Source organism: Mirounga leonina, unplaced genomic scaffold (genome assembly GCF_011800145.1).
Source record: "Mirounga leonina isolate KUSES-001 unplaced genomic scaffold, KU_Mleo_1.0 Mir_418, whole genome shotgun sequence".
Lineage (NCBI taxonomy): Eukaryota > Metazoa > Chordata > Mammalia > Carnivora > Phocidae > Mirounga > Mirounga leonina.
The window spans coordinates 7,269,300-7,282,316 of NW_023270739.1; the positions used below are offsets into that span (position 1 = coordinate 7,269,300).

The window sequence follows — 13,017 nt, forward strand, 5'->3', positions numbered from 1 at the left end:
TGTCCCGCTGGGTGGCTCTGTTGGGAGAGGGGGCTCTGGGATTGTCCAGTTGGGCACAGGATGTTCTAGGGTTGCTCCGTTGGATGGTTCTGTTGGGAGAGGAGGCTCTAGGGTTGTCCCTCTGGGGAATACATGTGGGAAAAGAAGTCTGAGGGTTGTCCTGTTGGATAGAAGAGGTTCTAGAGTTGTCTTGTCGGGTGGCTCTGGTGGGAGAGGAAACTCGAGGACTGTTTCGTTGGACGAAGGAGGTTCTGGGGTTATCCCGTTGGGCGATTCTTGAGGGAGAGGATGCTCTGGGGGTGTTGTGCTGTGTGAGAGAGGTCCTGGGGATGTCCTGTTGGGTGGATGAGGTTCTGGGTTTATCCCGTTGGGCGATTTGTGTGGGAGAGGAGGCTCGGGGGGTATCGAACTGTGTGGAAGCAGTCTGGGCAACATCCCTCTGGGCAGAACAATGAAGAGAGGAAGCCTGGGGGGTGGCACTGCGAGGTCCGCCCTGCAGTGTCGCACAGGAAGCCGGGGTTAGTGCCAACCGGTGCCGCGCCAAGAAGTTCCCACTCTCTCCCCGGAGCTTCGCCCAGTGCTGTCCGGCACTTCGGCTCCCACTGGTGTCTGGAGAGAGGAGAGGCGGGTTCAAGGTAAGGGGAGGGGTCTCACACACAACCTCTCTTTGTGCCCTGGGACAGATGATTAAGGCAGAGGCCACAGCCCCTTCTTAGAGGACCCACTGTCCAGACCAAGTGAGTTCACCCTTCGGAGCGAGTTAGATCGGATGAGGCTTAAAGGCCTCTCTCAAGCTGAGGCTGGGAACTTGACATTGAAACCCCAGCTGACTCAGTCACTGGAAGGTAGGCTCCAGAGCTGAAAGGGCACGTCGACTGGGGATCCCTGCACAAACTTGTAGAGAGCTCTTTCTTTCTTTCTTTTTTTTTTTTTTTTAAAGATTTTATTTATTTATTTGACAGAGAAAGACACAGCGAGAGAGGGAACACAAATGGGGAGTGGGAGAGGGAGAAGCAGACTCCCTGCCGAGCAGGGAGCCCGATGCGGGACTCGATCCTGGGACTCCAGGATCATGACCTGAGCCGAAGGCAGTCGCTTAACCAACTGAGCCACCCAGGCGTCCTAGAGAGCTCTTTCGACAAGAGCCCACGGGACCCGAGAAAGGGAGAGGTGGGTCTGGGGGCAGCTACCTAGCAACTTCCCTTTCCCTGTTCTACCTCCTGTGAGTGGGATCTGAGAACTGCCCCCATCTCTTCTAAGGAGGCTCTTTCACGTGTGATAGCTCTAGAAAGCTCCCATTCCTTATACCCAGAAAGGCTCCTGCCCCGGATGCTCTCAGGGCTGCCCTGAGCCTGGCATGGACTTTTGTGAACCTGCAGCATGGGCCTCACCTGGGAGTTTGCCTGAAATGTAGACTCTAAGGGCCCCCCTGGGCGCACTGCGAGAAATCTACATTTTAATAAGATTCCCAGGTGATCTGCATGCACATTATAGTCTAAGCAGCCCTGGTCCGAGAGATTAATGTAACTGCCCTAAACAGGGACCCCTTCACAACTCCCATTCCCAGGGAGGGACCACCATGACCTCAGTGTCACCCTCCAGCCCCCTCAGCCCTTGGTCACCCAGCATGTGGTGGCCCCCAGCTGTGTGTGTGTCCCCGGGCCGGAGCTTCAGGAGAGGAATAAAGGGTATGGTGGCTTCTGGAACGAGCCACCACTGCTTTCATTAAAGGCCATGCTTAAGGGGCACCTGGGTGGCTCAGTCAGTTAAGTGTCTGCCTTTGGCTCAGGTCATGATCTCGGGGTCTAGGGATGGAGCCCCACATCCGGCTCCCTGCTCAGTGGGAAGTCTGCCTCTACCACCCCCCACCCAGCTTGTGCTAGCTCTCTCGAACGCTCACTCTCTCTCAAATAAATAAGTAAAAAGAAAAGAAAAGAAAGGCCATGCTTAAGACGCCCTCCCCTCCTGCTTGGAAAGCTCTGTCTCCTCCAAACTTTCTGACCTGCTGGCCCTGAAGTCTGAATTTCCAGCACCTAGCAAGGGACCAGAACCAAGCACATAGCAGCACTTAATTTTTCATTGTTGTTGCCCAATGAACTGACGCCCCATGGCGTTCTAAATCGGCCGGCTTCTCTTATCCGCCTCCTCCCACCTCCCCCTCAGCCACCCACATCCCTCGCCTGGATGGTTGCAATAGCCCCCAGCATGTGCACTGGGGGCCCTAGGTCATCATCCCATTCAGGGAGATCCTTTCCAAAAGCAAACCTGGCTAGATCACCCCTGCTTACACTCCATGCAGTGTGGGTCCTGGATGGGAGCACAGGACCATAGAGGGACATTAGGGGGGAAAACGGATGAACCCAAATAAAGTCTATAGTTTAAACAGTGGTGCTATACCAATGTTAATTTCTTAATTTTGATAGCCGTACTTTGGGTTTGTAAGATGTCAACATTAGGCGAACTGGGCAAAGGGTATAATGGAAACTCTCTGGACTCTTCGCAACTCTGCTATAAATCTAAAATTATTTCAAAATAAAAGATGGCAAAAACATCAGGGGCTCCCAACTGCATTTGGAAGAAAATCCAGGGATTTCACATGGCCGGTGAGGCTCTGGCCGCCCCCACCAGACTCCCTGCTCCATTTGAGGAGGGGCCCCACCTTCTAGTTTTCCTCTGTGTCTCCCCGGCTGAGGAAAGTGCTGAGCACACAGGAAGGGCTCAATCATACTGTGCTGCCCGCCTCCAGCTCTGAGCTCTGCTTCACCCTTTGAGCACGGGTGCTGGCTGAGATGGCGTTTGCCACCACTCCCGGTGCCCCATGGTGGGGTCAGTGCCCCCACCCCCAGCCCAGGCTTCTTCCTTGCCTGCCCATCTCGAGCATCCTTTTCGGCCTGGCCCCCCCCAGGATCTGACCTCTCTCCCACAGCCCCCTAACGCGCACACAGGACAGGCTCTACGTATGTCCTAGGGCACCGCGTCCTGTTCCTCGGCCGGCGGGGCTCTGTGCAGCCTGCCCCTTGGAGTGTGCTTTGCAAACTAGGAGGTGCCCAGAGCGCCATGTCAAGGGGTTCCTAACATCTCATCCTGGAGTTGGTTAACTCCTCTGGGGCCTTGGCTCCCTGTCTGCAGGGTGGGAGCCTGCCACCAAGTGGACAGTAGTGACTGCCTTCAATCAAGAAGGGCACAGAGTGAGCCTTCCCCCACTCCACTGCCCTGTGTGAGAAGCAAGAAAGCAGGTATTTAGTACAAAATCCCACCTGCCTATTAGACCACTCTCACTCCGGGGAGGCATTTGGCTCCCTGCATCCTCTGTGATATTACTTCTTCCCATGCACCCTCTCCCCAGGGCCTGAGAGGGCAAGGCAGTGCGGGTGGGGCCGTGATAAGATCTGATTCATGTTTTTGTTTGTTTTTTTAGAGAGGGTGGGGGGGAGCACACATGCCTGGGAGCAGGGGAAGGAGCAGAGGGAGAGAGAGAATCGCAAGCAGGCTCCATGCTTAGCGCGGAGCCCAATGAGGGGCTCGATCTCACGATCCTGAGATCATGACCTGGGCTGAAATCAAAAGTCAAATGCATAACCGACTGAGCCACCCAGGTGCCCCTCGTGTTTTTAATGGCGGCTCCAGCTGCTGTGGGGAATGGACTGAGAGGGCCGGACAGAATCCAGAGGCTTGAAGGGGACTCTGGTGACAATCCCAGCGGGGGGCAGCAGTGGTTTGGCCAGGGAGTACTTGTACAGATGGCGAGAAGGGGCTAGATTTGAGGTGTGTTTTGCAGGTGGTGCTAACCACAACTGCTGACTGAATACAAAGGTGAGGAAACAGAGAAATCGGGAAAACACAAGATTGGGGGCCTGAGCCGTCAGAATGGTGGTGACATGGAACAGACTGCAGGAAAAACAGGCTTGGAGGGAGGGTCAGGGTGTGAGTGGCCCCCTACATCAGCCTCCTCTCTCCTCCCCCCGACTCCCGTGCTCCACATGCTCCCATCACCCATACCCGGCTCACATGCCAGCAAGGTGCTAACCAGGGTCATGGGCATCTGGGGGCGTGGCCTGCCCAGTGGCCTTTTCCCTTTCTCTGCAAACAATCCTCCTGATTTCCTGTGGGCAATCTCCTCCCCCACTCTCAGGCCATGAGGTGTGCACAGGGGCCTGACCCCATCCCTGATCACCAGGTTGGGCATGTGACCCACGTTGGGTCCCAGGGAAAACCCTATGGACAAGATTGTACCCTCTTTCCTGGGAGCTGATATGCAGGTGGGATACAGCCTGGGCCTGCTGCTGCTCATCATGCCACGACTGGGGGACGGTCTGGCTGAGAACGAAGCCAGTGCAGAAGAAAACACAGTAGAAACCAGATTTCTGATACTATTTGAACATCTGGATCCAACCATACCTGAAGTCACAGCCGCCTAAACTTTCTACTTAGGTGAGTCATTTCATTTACACTCTGTTGGTTTCTGTCAATTGCAACCTGATCCTAACCAACCAGCTGTGAGATGATGTATTTAAAGTAGGTCGCATGGCACACCGTGGCCGCTCCATAATTATATGGGAACTGTACTGTTATTACTCAGGCCACCAAAGTAAGATGTGCCGGGGGACCCAGATGGCCAGTGAGATCTGGCCAGGCCCCGGGCCATCACCACACCTGTGGTCACAGCGACCAAGCTGGCCTAGCAGGACTCACCTTCCTTTCTCTGGCCTGCGGTATCCCCTCCCACGGGGGACCGGGTGAGGAGAGATGGAGCCCTTCGGGCACTGTCAGCTCTTGGCCCTTCCTGGGGCTTCCTCGGGATCATCATGGTGAGCTCGTCCCTGCTGGAGGCCTCCTCCCGCCTTTCAACAGTGTCCCAGTCCTGCCAGGGAAGGGAGGAGAAAGCATGGAGCCTCTAGGGCCTGTGCTCCCCACATGAGATAGGTAGATAAAGGGAAGGCTCTGACATTGAAGAGCATCTGCTGTGTACTCAGCACAGCGCCAGGCTCTTTGCAGACGTTAACTTAGCTAATCTTCAACCAACCCTTGAGGCAGGCATGTACGTCAGAGCTAAAAACTTGCCCTAAGTCACGCAGCTGGGAAATGGTTTAGGTGGGAGGGGACTTGAACCCAGGGCATTTGGACTCCCTGTGGTAGAAAGGCCCTGGCATGGCAGCCCCCGGTCCCCAGAGACACCCCCAGGGTCCGGAGAGAAGTGGGTTCAAAGCCTTGCCCCTCCACTTCCCAGATACATGACCTCAGGTAAGTTGTTTCCCTTCTCTGAGCCTCAGTAGAATGGGGCCATAAAAGTCTCTACCTCAGAGGGGGTGGTGAGCCTTCTTGAGCCCACAACTGCCGTCCCATCACTTTCCCTCAGAGGTCTCACAGATAACCTGCCTCTCCTGCCCTGTGACAGCCCTTTGAGGGGTGAATACCCCAGGAAGTTCCCGAGTCTTCTCTTCTCCCAGCCAAATGGCCCCCAGCCCTTGCCTGGGCTGCCCACCCTGCTCCCTCTCCTCTGTCCTCCAGAGATCTATGCCAGGGCTGGTCATGGAGCTCAGAGGCGTGTGACCAGGACAGGGCCCAGAACCAGTCCCATCCTTGCTCCAGACAGCATGCCCAACATCCCGGCCCTCTGTGACCTGAGAGTATTGGGCAGCCTGACCCCACTGGTGATTCACCTGGAACTTCCTGTCAATTGACACTCCTTCCGTCTTTTCACGGAAGAGACCCCTGCCCCTCCCAGGCGGTTGGTCCGGGCGGCCCAAGGTGCCGGCTAAGTCTCCAGAGGGCCCTGGCCCAGCTCCCTGGTGTAAGAGACTCAACCCTTGTCTGGAGGTTTGGGGGGGACCCCAGGGCTGGCACAGAGGGGCGATCTTGCCCCCGGCCGTCCCTCCTCAGCTCACCACGGAGGACGAGTCGCTGGTATCATCAGGGGTGTTGCAGTCAGGGCTGGAGCTGGTGCCAGACTCAGGGCCTTCGTCGAAGCTGCCTCCCAGGGAGGAGGTCAGACCCCCCAGATAGGGCACTGTCTCCGGCTCCTGGCTCCTGTGTCCAGGGGCAGCTGTGGGCGCCTCTGCGGAGGACCCTGCTGACCGGCCCCTGGGAGAAGAAACAGACCTATGACTTCTTCCCCAAAAAGTCATGGGAACTAGGGAGTAGTACCCCACCCAGGTACACACACACCTCACACTAGAGCAAAGGAGGGAGTGAACACCTGTGCTGGGCTTTTCACATGGACTGCCTCATTTGGCTACAACAGTCTCCCTTTGAAATGTGTGTCGTGGGCGCCTGGGTGGCTCAGTCGTTAAGCGTCTGCCTTCGGCTCAGGTCATGATCCCAGGGTCCTGGGATCGAGTCCCACATCGGGCTCCCTGCTCGGCAGGAAGCCTGCTTCTCCCTCTCCCACTCCCCCTGCTTGTGTTCCTGCTCTCGCTGTCTCTCTCTCTGTCAAATAAATAAATAAAATCTTAAAAAAAAAAAAAAAAGAAATGTGTGTCATGATTCCCATTTTACAGATGAAGACACTGAGGCTCAGAGAGCTCAAGGGTCTGGCCAAGGTCACAGAGCCAGGAAGGGGGACAGCTGCATTGTGAACCATGCCTGTGACCCCAGCACCAATCCTCTGTCACTGGAGTAGGAGTGGAACCCCCAAGCTCAGTAAAACTGACATGACCCCGGGGTGGGGGTGGGGGTGGGGGTGTACTGGGCTGAAGGGGGGCCTCAAGTGGTAGCAGGGCTCCAGAGATAGTGACAGGGTCACCAGTCTGGATGCCAAGGGAGGGAGTAGCAGAGAAAGCCCTGCTTTAGACAAGCCAGTCCAGATAGCCAGAGGCCCAAGTAGGCTTATAGATGGCAGTGTCCCCAAAGAGTGACCCACAGATGGACCTACAAGACGGGAAGGGATGACGGCCCCGAAAAAGGTCTGTGGTCACATGAGTTTGGGACGTACCACATACTTCTACCACCCTACCCAAAAGCACAAGGCCTGCTAGCAAACTGAATTTTCTGACAAGTCTTGCAAGACAGATATTCAAATCTGTTTACCCTGGACTTTCTGAAACATACTTGGTGGCAGAGCTGGTTTTGGTTAAGTACTACCTCTCTGTGAGGCGTACATGTTCCCAAAGCAAAGCTGATTTGATTCAAATCCTCTTATTTTTTAAACAGGGAAACTGAGGCATAAAGGAGGGAATGACTTGTTTCCTTAGCCCATCGGGGATGGAACAGAGGCTGGAACCCAGGTTTCTGGGCCCTCGGCCATGCCCTCCCAAGGCACCATGGCCTCAAAGAGGGACTTCAGTTCAGCTCAGGCCTGGGGGTGGAGGGAACCCCAGAGCCTGGAGCAGCGCACGGTCAGGTAGGCGGGTGGTCACAGGTGCCCACCTGTTTAATCTTTCAAAGCTGTGCCAAGGAAATGAGAGCAGGCTGGGGGCCATGCCCCCTGCAGGGTGGGTGCATGGCTGCTCCTCACCCAGGAGCAAACTGAGCTAGGGCCCAAGGAACATGGCCACTGCTGGCCTATGCCCAGGCCGTGTGACCTGCCCACGTGACCCATGCCCGCAGCCAGCAGACAGATCCTGCCATCGTGAAGGGGTGCAGGGTGGGGTGGGTGAGGGCATCCTCCCCTAGGGAGCCCCTCCCCAAGCCCTGGGGCTCTACCCACCTCTCAGGCCCTGGCCCAAGGCCCGGGCCCGCCACGGACTCGCAGCCGGAGGTCGAGGAACGGGGAGGGTCCTCAGAGGCAGGCGGGCGGCGTGGCAGGTCGCAGTAAGGCACCCCAGCACTTGGAGGGCTCCCCGGCTCCTGGGGCAGAGTTGGAGAGAGGAGGCAGCTCCTGGCCCACGTGGGGGTTCCCCTCCCCCTGCGCAGCCCCTCCCCCCACCAGGCAGTGTAGCTGAGCGCCTGGGCATCTCCTCCTGGGATCTCAGGCTTCTCAAGGAGAGCTGTCCATCAGGCGGGCAGCGCCTCTGGGGACCCAAGCCGGGGGCTGGCAGAGGTGCAGGGTGTGTGCAAGCACACGTATATGTACAGGTCTGTGTGTGTATGAAGGCCTGTGTGTGCAAGGTCGGGGCAGGGGGACACTAATGCACAAGTTTGCATCAGCGCATGTGAGTTTAGCTCTACATGCGTGTCGGCGCACGTGCGTGTGCGCTGGAGGCTGTGAAGGGAACAGAAGGGCCCAAACGGGTCTCCTGCAGCTGGAGAACAAGGTCGAGGGCGGAGGGTGAGGAGGAGGGACGCAGCCCACCTGGAGAGTGAAGGACACGGTCTGCGGGAGGAGGAGGAAGTCTGAGGGGACGGAAAGCGAGACCTGGGGGGAAGGAGCAAGGGGAGATTTGCCCTGCTGCAGGGGGCGCGCAGGGGGCTGGCGGGGGGCAGGAGGGTCCAGGCCCCGGGGTGGGGGTGGGGGTGGGGGTGGGGCCCTGAGCCCGCAGCCTTCTCTCCCCCGCCGGCCCGCCCGCCCGGCCAGGCCACACCTGCGGAGGCTGGAGCCGGGCTCACCCGGGGGGATCGGCGGCGGCTCAGCTCCGGCAAGGCCCCCCCATTCCTCCCCTCCTCGCCGGGGCGGCCGGCCCTCCCTGGTGGTGGGAGCCGGCGGCCGACGCACCCTGCACCCCGCCTCCTCTCAGGTTACCTGGCCGGCGGGCTCCGGCGGTGGCGGCTGGCGGCTGTCAGCACCCTCGTCCCCGGGGGGCTCCGGCTCAGGCCCCCACGCTGCCGCCCTCCCAGGCCCCGACTCTGGGCCGTGGCGGCGGCGGCCGAGGCGGCGGAAACCTTAGAGGGGCCGGCTGCGAGCAGGGGCCCCTCATTACTCTTTCATAAGCCGGGGCCCAGCCAAGAACAATGAGGGACATGAAACCGCAGGAACCTGATCCCCGCCGCTCACCTGAGAGCCGGGCAGGGAGAGGGGAGGCTGGGCGCCCGCTCCCCGGGGACCCCGGAGCTCAGCGCCCAGGGCTGAGGCCACAGCCCGGCCACGCTGCAGGGTGGACACCCGCGCGGACGCCAAGAAAGCCACGGAGAGCGGGCCCTGGGCAGTGCCAAGGAGCGGGGCCGGGTGGGCGCAGGGCCATCCAAGCCAGAGGAGGCCCATGTGGGTTCAGTTTCGCCCCCTGCCCTGGAGCCAGATTCTGATCAGAACTCGACAGCGGGAGGTGTCAGATCCACAGCCCAGCCTGGCGCCTTGGCCGCCCTGGGGACCTTGCCACATGAATGAGGAGGGAGCAGTGGGTTGGGTACCACCAAGGGGTCCAGCCCAGCTGGGCCCAAGCAGGACCCCCAGCCTGTCATGGCACCTCCTCCCTGCTTTCACCCCAAGCCCCCATCACTGCCCACTGCCCGCCTGAGCAGGCCCCGAAGCCAGTCCCTGGCTCTGATTTCCCATCTGCGGGTCAGCACGGGCTCTGGCCTCAGACAGACGTCAGGCCCAGTCCTGGCACCTCCACTTCCTAGCTGGGTGACCTCAGCCCAGTGGTTTCCCTCTCAGCCTGGTTTTCTCATCTACAAAACTGGGATGATAAGAACATGCACCTCCTAGGGATGTTAAGACAATTAAATGGGTCAACATTTGTTCTTGTTTTTTAAAGATTATTTATTTATTTATTTATTTGACAGAGAGAGGCACAGCAAGAAAGGGAACAACAAGCAGGGGGAGTGGGAGAGGGAGAAGCAGGCTTCCCGCTGAGCAGGGAGCCTGATGCGGGGCTCGATCCCAGGACCCTGGGATCATGACCCGAGCCAAAGGCAGACGCTTAACGACTGAGCCACCCAGGCGCCCCAAATGGGTCAATATTTGTAAAGGGCTTAGAACAGTGCCTGGTCTGCACATCTTCAATATAATAAATAATGTAAAAACATTAAATAGAATTTTATTAGGGTTAAATCAATAGAATATTAAATACATTTAAGAATAAATACATTGAGGGGGCCTGGGTGGCTCAGTTGGTTAAGCGACTGCCTTTGGCTCAGGTCATGATCCCGGAGTCCCGGGATCGAGTCCTGCATCGGGCTCCCTGCTCGGCAGGGAGTCTGCTTCTCCCTCTGACCTTCCTCCCTCTCATGCTGTCTCTCATTCTCTCTCTCTCAAATAAATAAATAAAATCTTTAAAAAAAAAAAAAAAAGAATAAATACATTGAGGGGGCCTGGGTGGCTCAGTTGGTTAAGCGACTGCCTTCGGCTCAGGTCATGATCCTGGAGTCCTGGGATCGAGTCCCGCATCGGGCTCCCTGCTCCGCGGGGAGTCTGCTTCTCCCTCTGACCCTCCCCTCTCTCATGCTCTCTCTCTCTCTTTCATTCTCTCTCTCTCTCTCAAATAAATAAATAAAAATTTAAAAAAATACATATTTAAAAATAAATAAATAAATAGATACATACATACATACATTGAAAGGGCGCCTGGAGGGTTCAGTCCGCTGAGCATCCAACTCTTGGTTTCGGCTCAGGTCATGATCTCAGGGTCCTGGGATCGAACCCCCAGAAGAACCCCACGACAAGCCCTGCATCAGGCTTCCTGCTCAGTGGGGAGTCCGCTTGGGATTCTCTCTCTCCCTCTGCCCCTCCCCCAGATCATGCTCTCTCTCTCTCTCTCAAATTAATAAATAAATCTTAAAATAAATAAATAAATAAATACATTGAAAAGGGATGTGTGGTGCCTGGCAGACAGCAGGACCCTCCCACGTAGCCCGTCCTCCCTCTGCAGATCCTGGCTGTGACCTGGTCCAGGCCTCCTGATTTCCAGGGATAACCACCTGCCCCCTTGGCCTGTGGGAGAACAGAGCAGGGATGCATCCAGCACCCAAGCTCCTAGGGGAGCTAGAGTAAGCCTCAGGGAGAGGGTTGCCCTGGGACCTGGGGCCACATCTGTACATTCCTGGGTAGCATAACGCCTGGCACATTTCAGGCACCTGTTCCTTATGAGTGAACACATGAGCTGGCCTAAGGTCTCAGCCCGGAAGTGGCTGGACTGACACTAGAACTGAGACCTGTCTGAATCCAAGTTTCTCCTCCTGTTCCACACTTGCCATCTCCCCACCCACTGCGGAAGGCCATGGGCATCAGAGACAGACTCGCGGGGCTTTGGGGTGTGTTCCCTGAACTTGGGGCTGAGGGTAGAGAGCTATTCTTGGAAGTATCAGGACAGGTAGAAAATTCTCTTCCAGGTTTATTTTTTGGCTCAGGAAGGACGAAGAGAGGAAACTAATGTGTATTGAATTAGCCACATGTCCTTGGACTAAATGGTGCCAGATGCCCTGAGTGAGAAGGCCCTGTTGCCCCACTTCCCCCATTAGGAGAGTGAAGCCAGAGAGGGTAAGACCCCAGGTCACATGGTCGGTAAATGGCAAACCTAGGATTGGGACTCTGGCTTGCCTGGCTCTGAAGCTGAACAGTAACTCCCTTAGGAAGGCCACCTCATGGAGTCTAACACCCCGCATGGAGCTGGATGCCAGGCTCAGGAGGAGCCTCAGGACCTGCTGGGAATGACAGAGCCATGGGGGACAGGGCGGGGGAGGGTCAAGCCCGGAGGGGTCCATGGAGATTCACGGTCCCATGCTTCTCGTAGCTTCTGTACCGGGAGCTCTGGATTTACACGGAGCAGGGCTTGGCATAAGACCACGAGGATGGCAAAGTGAGAAAACACCTCCCCTTTCTCTCCTTCAATACCTCTAGGAAGAGTCTCCAGTAGGAGCTAGGATGCCTTTAATGCCTCCCTAACACCTGCCAATCTCTCTTTTTAAAGAGAGACAGCAAGACTTGGGCTCAGAGCCTTCAGCTGACAACACACTCTAGTGAGAATTTAATGACATTTCTGATTTTCTTCCTTTTCTTTCTACCTTTTTAACCTTCTATATAAAGGATATGATCCTAGTGTCCCATTTGTGGTGATGCTATAAAGTTTTGTTTTATTTTTTTTATTATTATTATTTTTTTTTAGATTTTTTTTATTTATTTGACAGAGAGAGAGACAGCGAGAGAGGGGACACAAGCAGAGGGAGAGGGAGAAGCAGGCCTCCCGCGAAGCAGGGAGCCCGATGTGGGGCTCGATCCCAGGACCCTGGGATCATGACCTGAGCCGAAGGCAGACGCTTAACGACTGAGCCACCCAGGCGCCCCTAAAGTTTTGTTTTAGTATAAATTTTTAAAAGGGTGTTTATTTAAAGCATAATAAAATAAGTACTAAATGACATGAGGCCATGGCAAAAAATCATAAAAGCAGAATGACTTGTATTTGGGAAACATAACGTGGTCCCATCAGCTCATTGTACAGATGGCAGAACCTCTGTTCTGCCCAGGAGGAAGGCCAGTGTTTGGGTTTGGCCACAAGTTAGTGGCCCACCAGGCGCAGCCCGTCCTGAACACCCCCATCCCAAACCACCACCACCACTCAGGGAAGCTGGCCTACCTGGTGCCTTGGTCTGTGGGCCTCCTCAGGGTGGAAGCAATTTTGACAGCAGTTCTGGGCAAGCACGTTGGCCTCAAAGTATTCACACGGGGCATTCCCAGCCACCTCCTCCATACTGGTTGAGTCAGGCCAAAGTAGCTCCTGCGATCCTATGGTGGGGCCTGGGAAGAATGCGGGGGAGGCAAGGACCAGGTAACTGGCTGGCAGCCCACCGGAACCCAGCCTTAGCTACCCCCAGACAGATAAGGACTAAGGAACTAAGGTTATCCATCCATTCATTTGGCTGTTCATTTACTCACTCGGTAAACACTCATTAAGCACCTACTAAGCACCAGGCACTCTGCCAAGCATTTGACATGTGATTTCTAGTCATCACTGCAGTGCTGCTCAAAGTGTGTTCCACGGACGCTGCGTTAGACTCAGCTGAGCTCCTCCTAAAACGCTTGTTCCTAGAGCACCTGGCGGGCTCATTCGGTGGAGCATGCGACTCTTGATCTTGGGGTTGAGTCTGAGCCCTACGTTGGGCCAAGAGATTACTTTAAAAAACAAAAACAAAAACATATGCCCAGTTCCCTCCCCATATCCACCCAGTGAGAATCTCTTGGAGGTGAGGCCTGGGGTTGCTCATTTTCAA

The 13,017-nt window shown here is 56.2% G+C and overlaps 1 protein-coding gene across 1 annotated transcript in view; it reads right to left on the minus strand.

Moving 5' to 3' along the window:
• TRIOBP (TRIO and F-actin binding protein) overlaps window positions 1–12,521 on the minus strand; it is a 52,615-nt gene extending 40,094 nt beyond the window's left edge. Inside the window, exons 1-5 of the mRNA XM_034987550.1 lie at window positions 12,384–12,521; window positions 7,646–7,785; window positions 5,886–6,081; window positions 4,693–4,861; window positions 1–609 (exon numbers count right to left, since the gene is read on the minus strand). The exon at window positions 1–609 is cut by the window's left edge and continues 1,498 nt beyond it. Of these exons, the coding sequence (XP_034843441.1) occupies window positions 1–609; window positions 4,693–4,861; window positions 5,886–6,081; window positions 7,646–7,785; window positions 12,384–12,497 (1,228 nt within the window). The 5' untranslated portion in view covers window positions 12,498–12,521. The remainder of the gene's footprint in view (window positions 610–4,692; window positions 4,862–5,885; window positions 6,082–7,645; window positions 7,786–12,383) is intronic.
• Window positions 12,522–13,017: the final 496 nt, after the last annotated feature.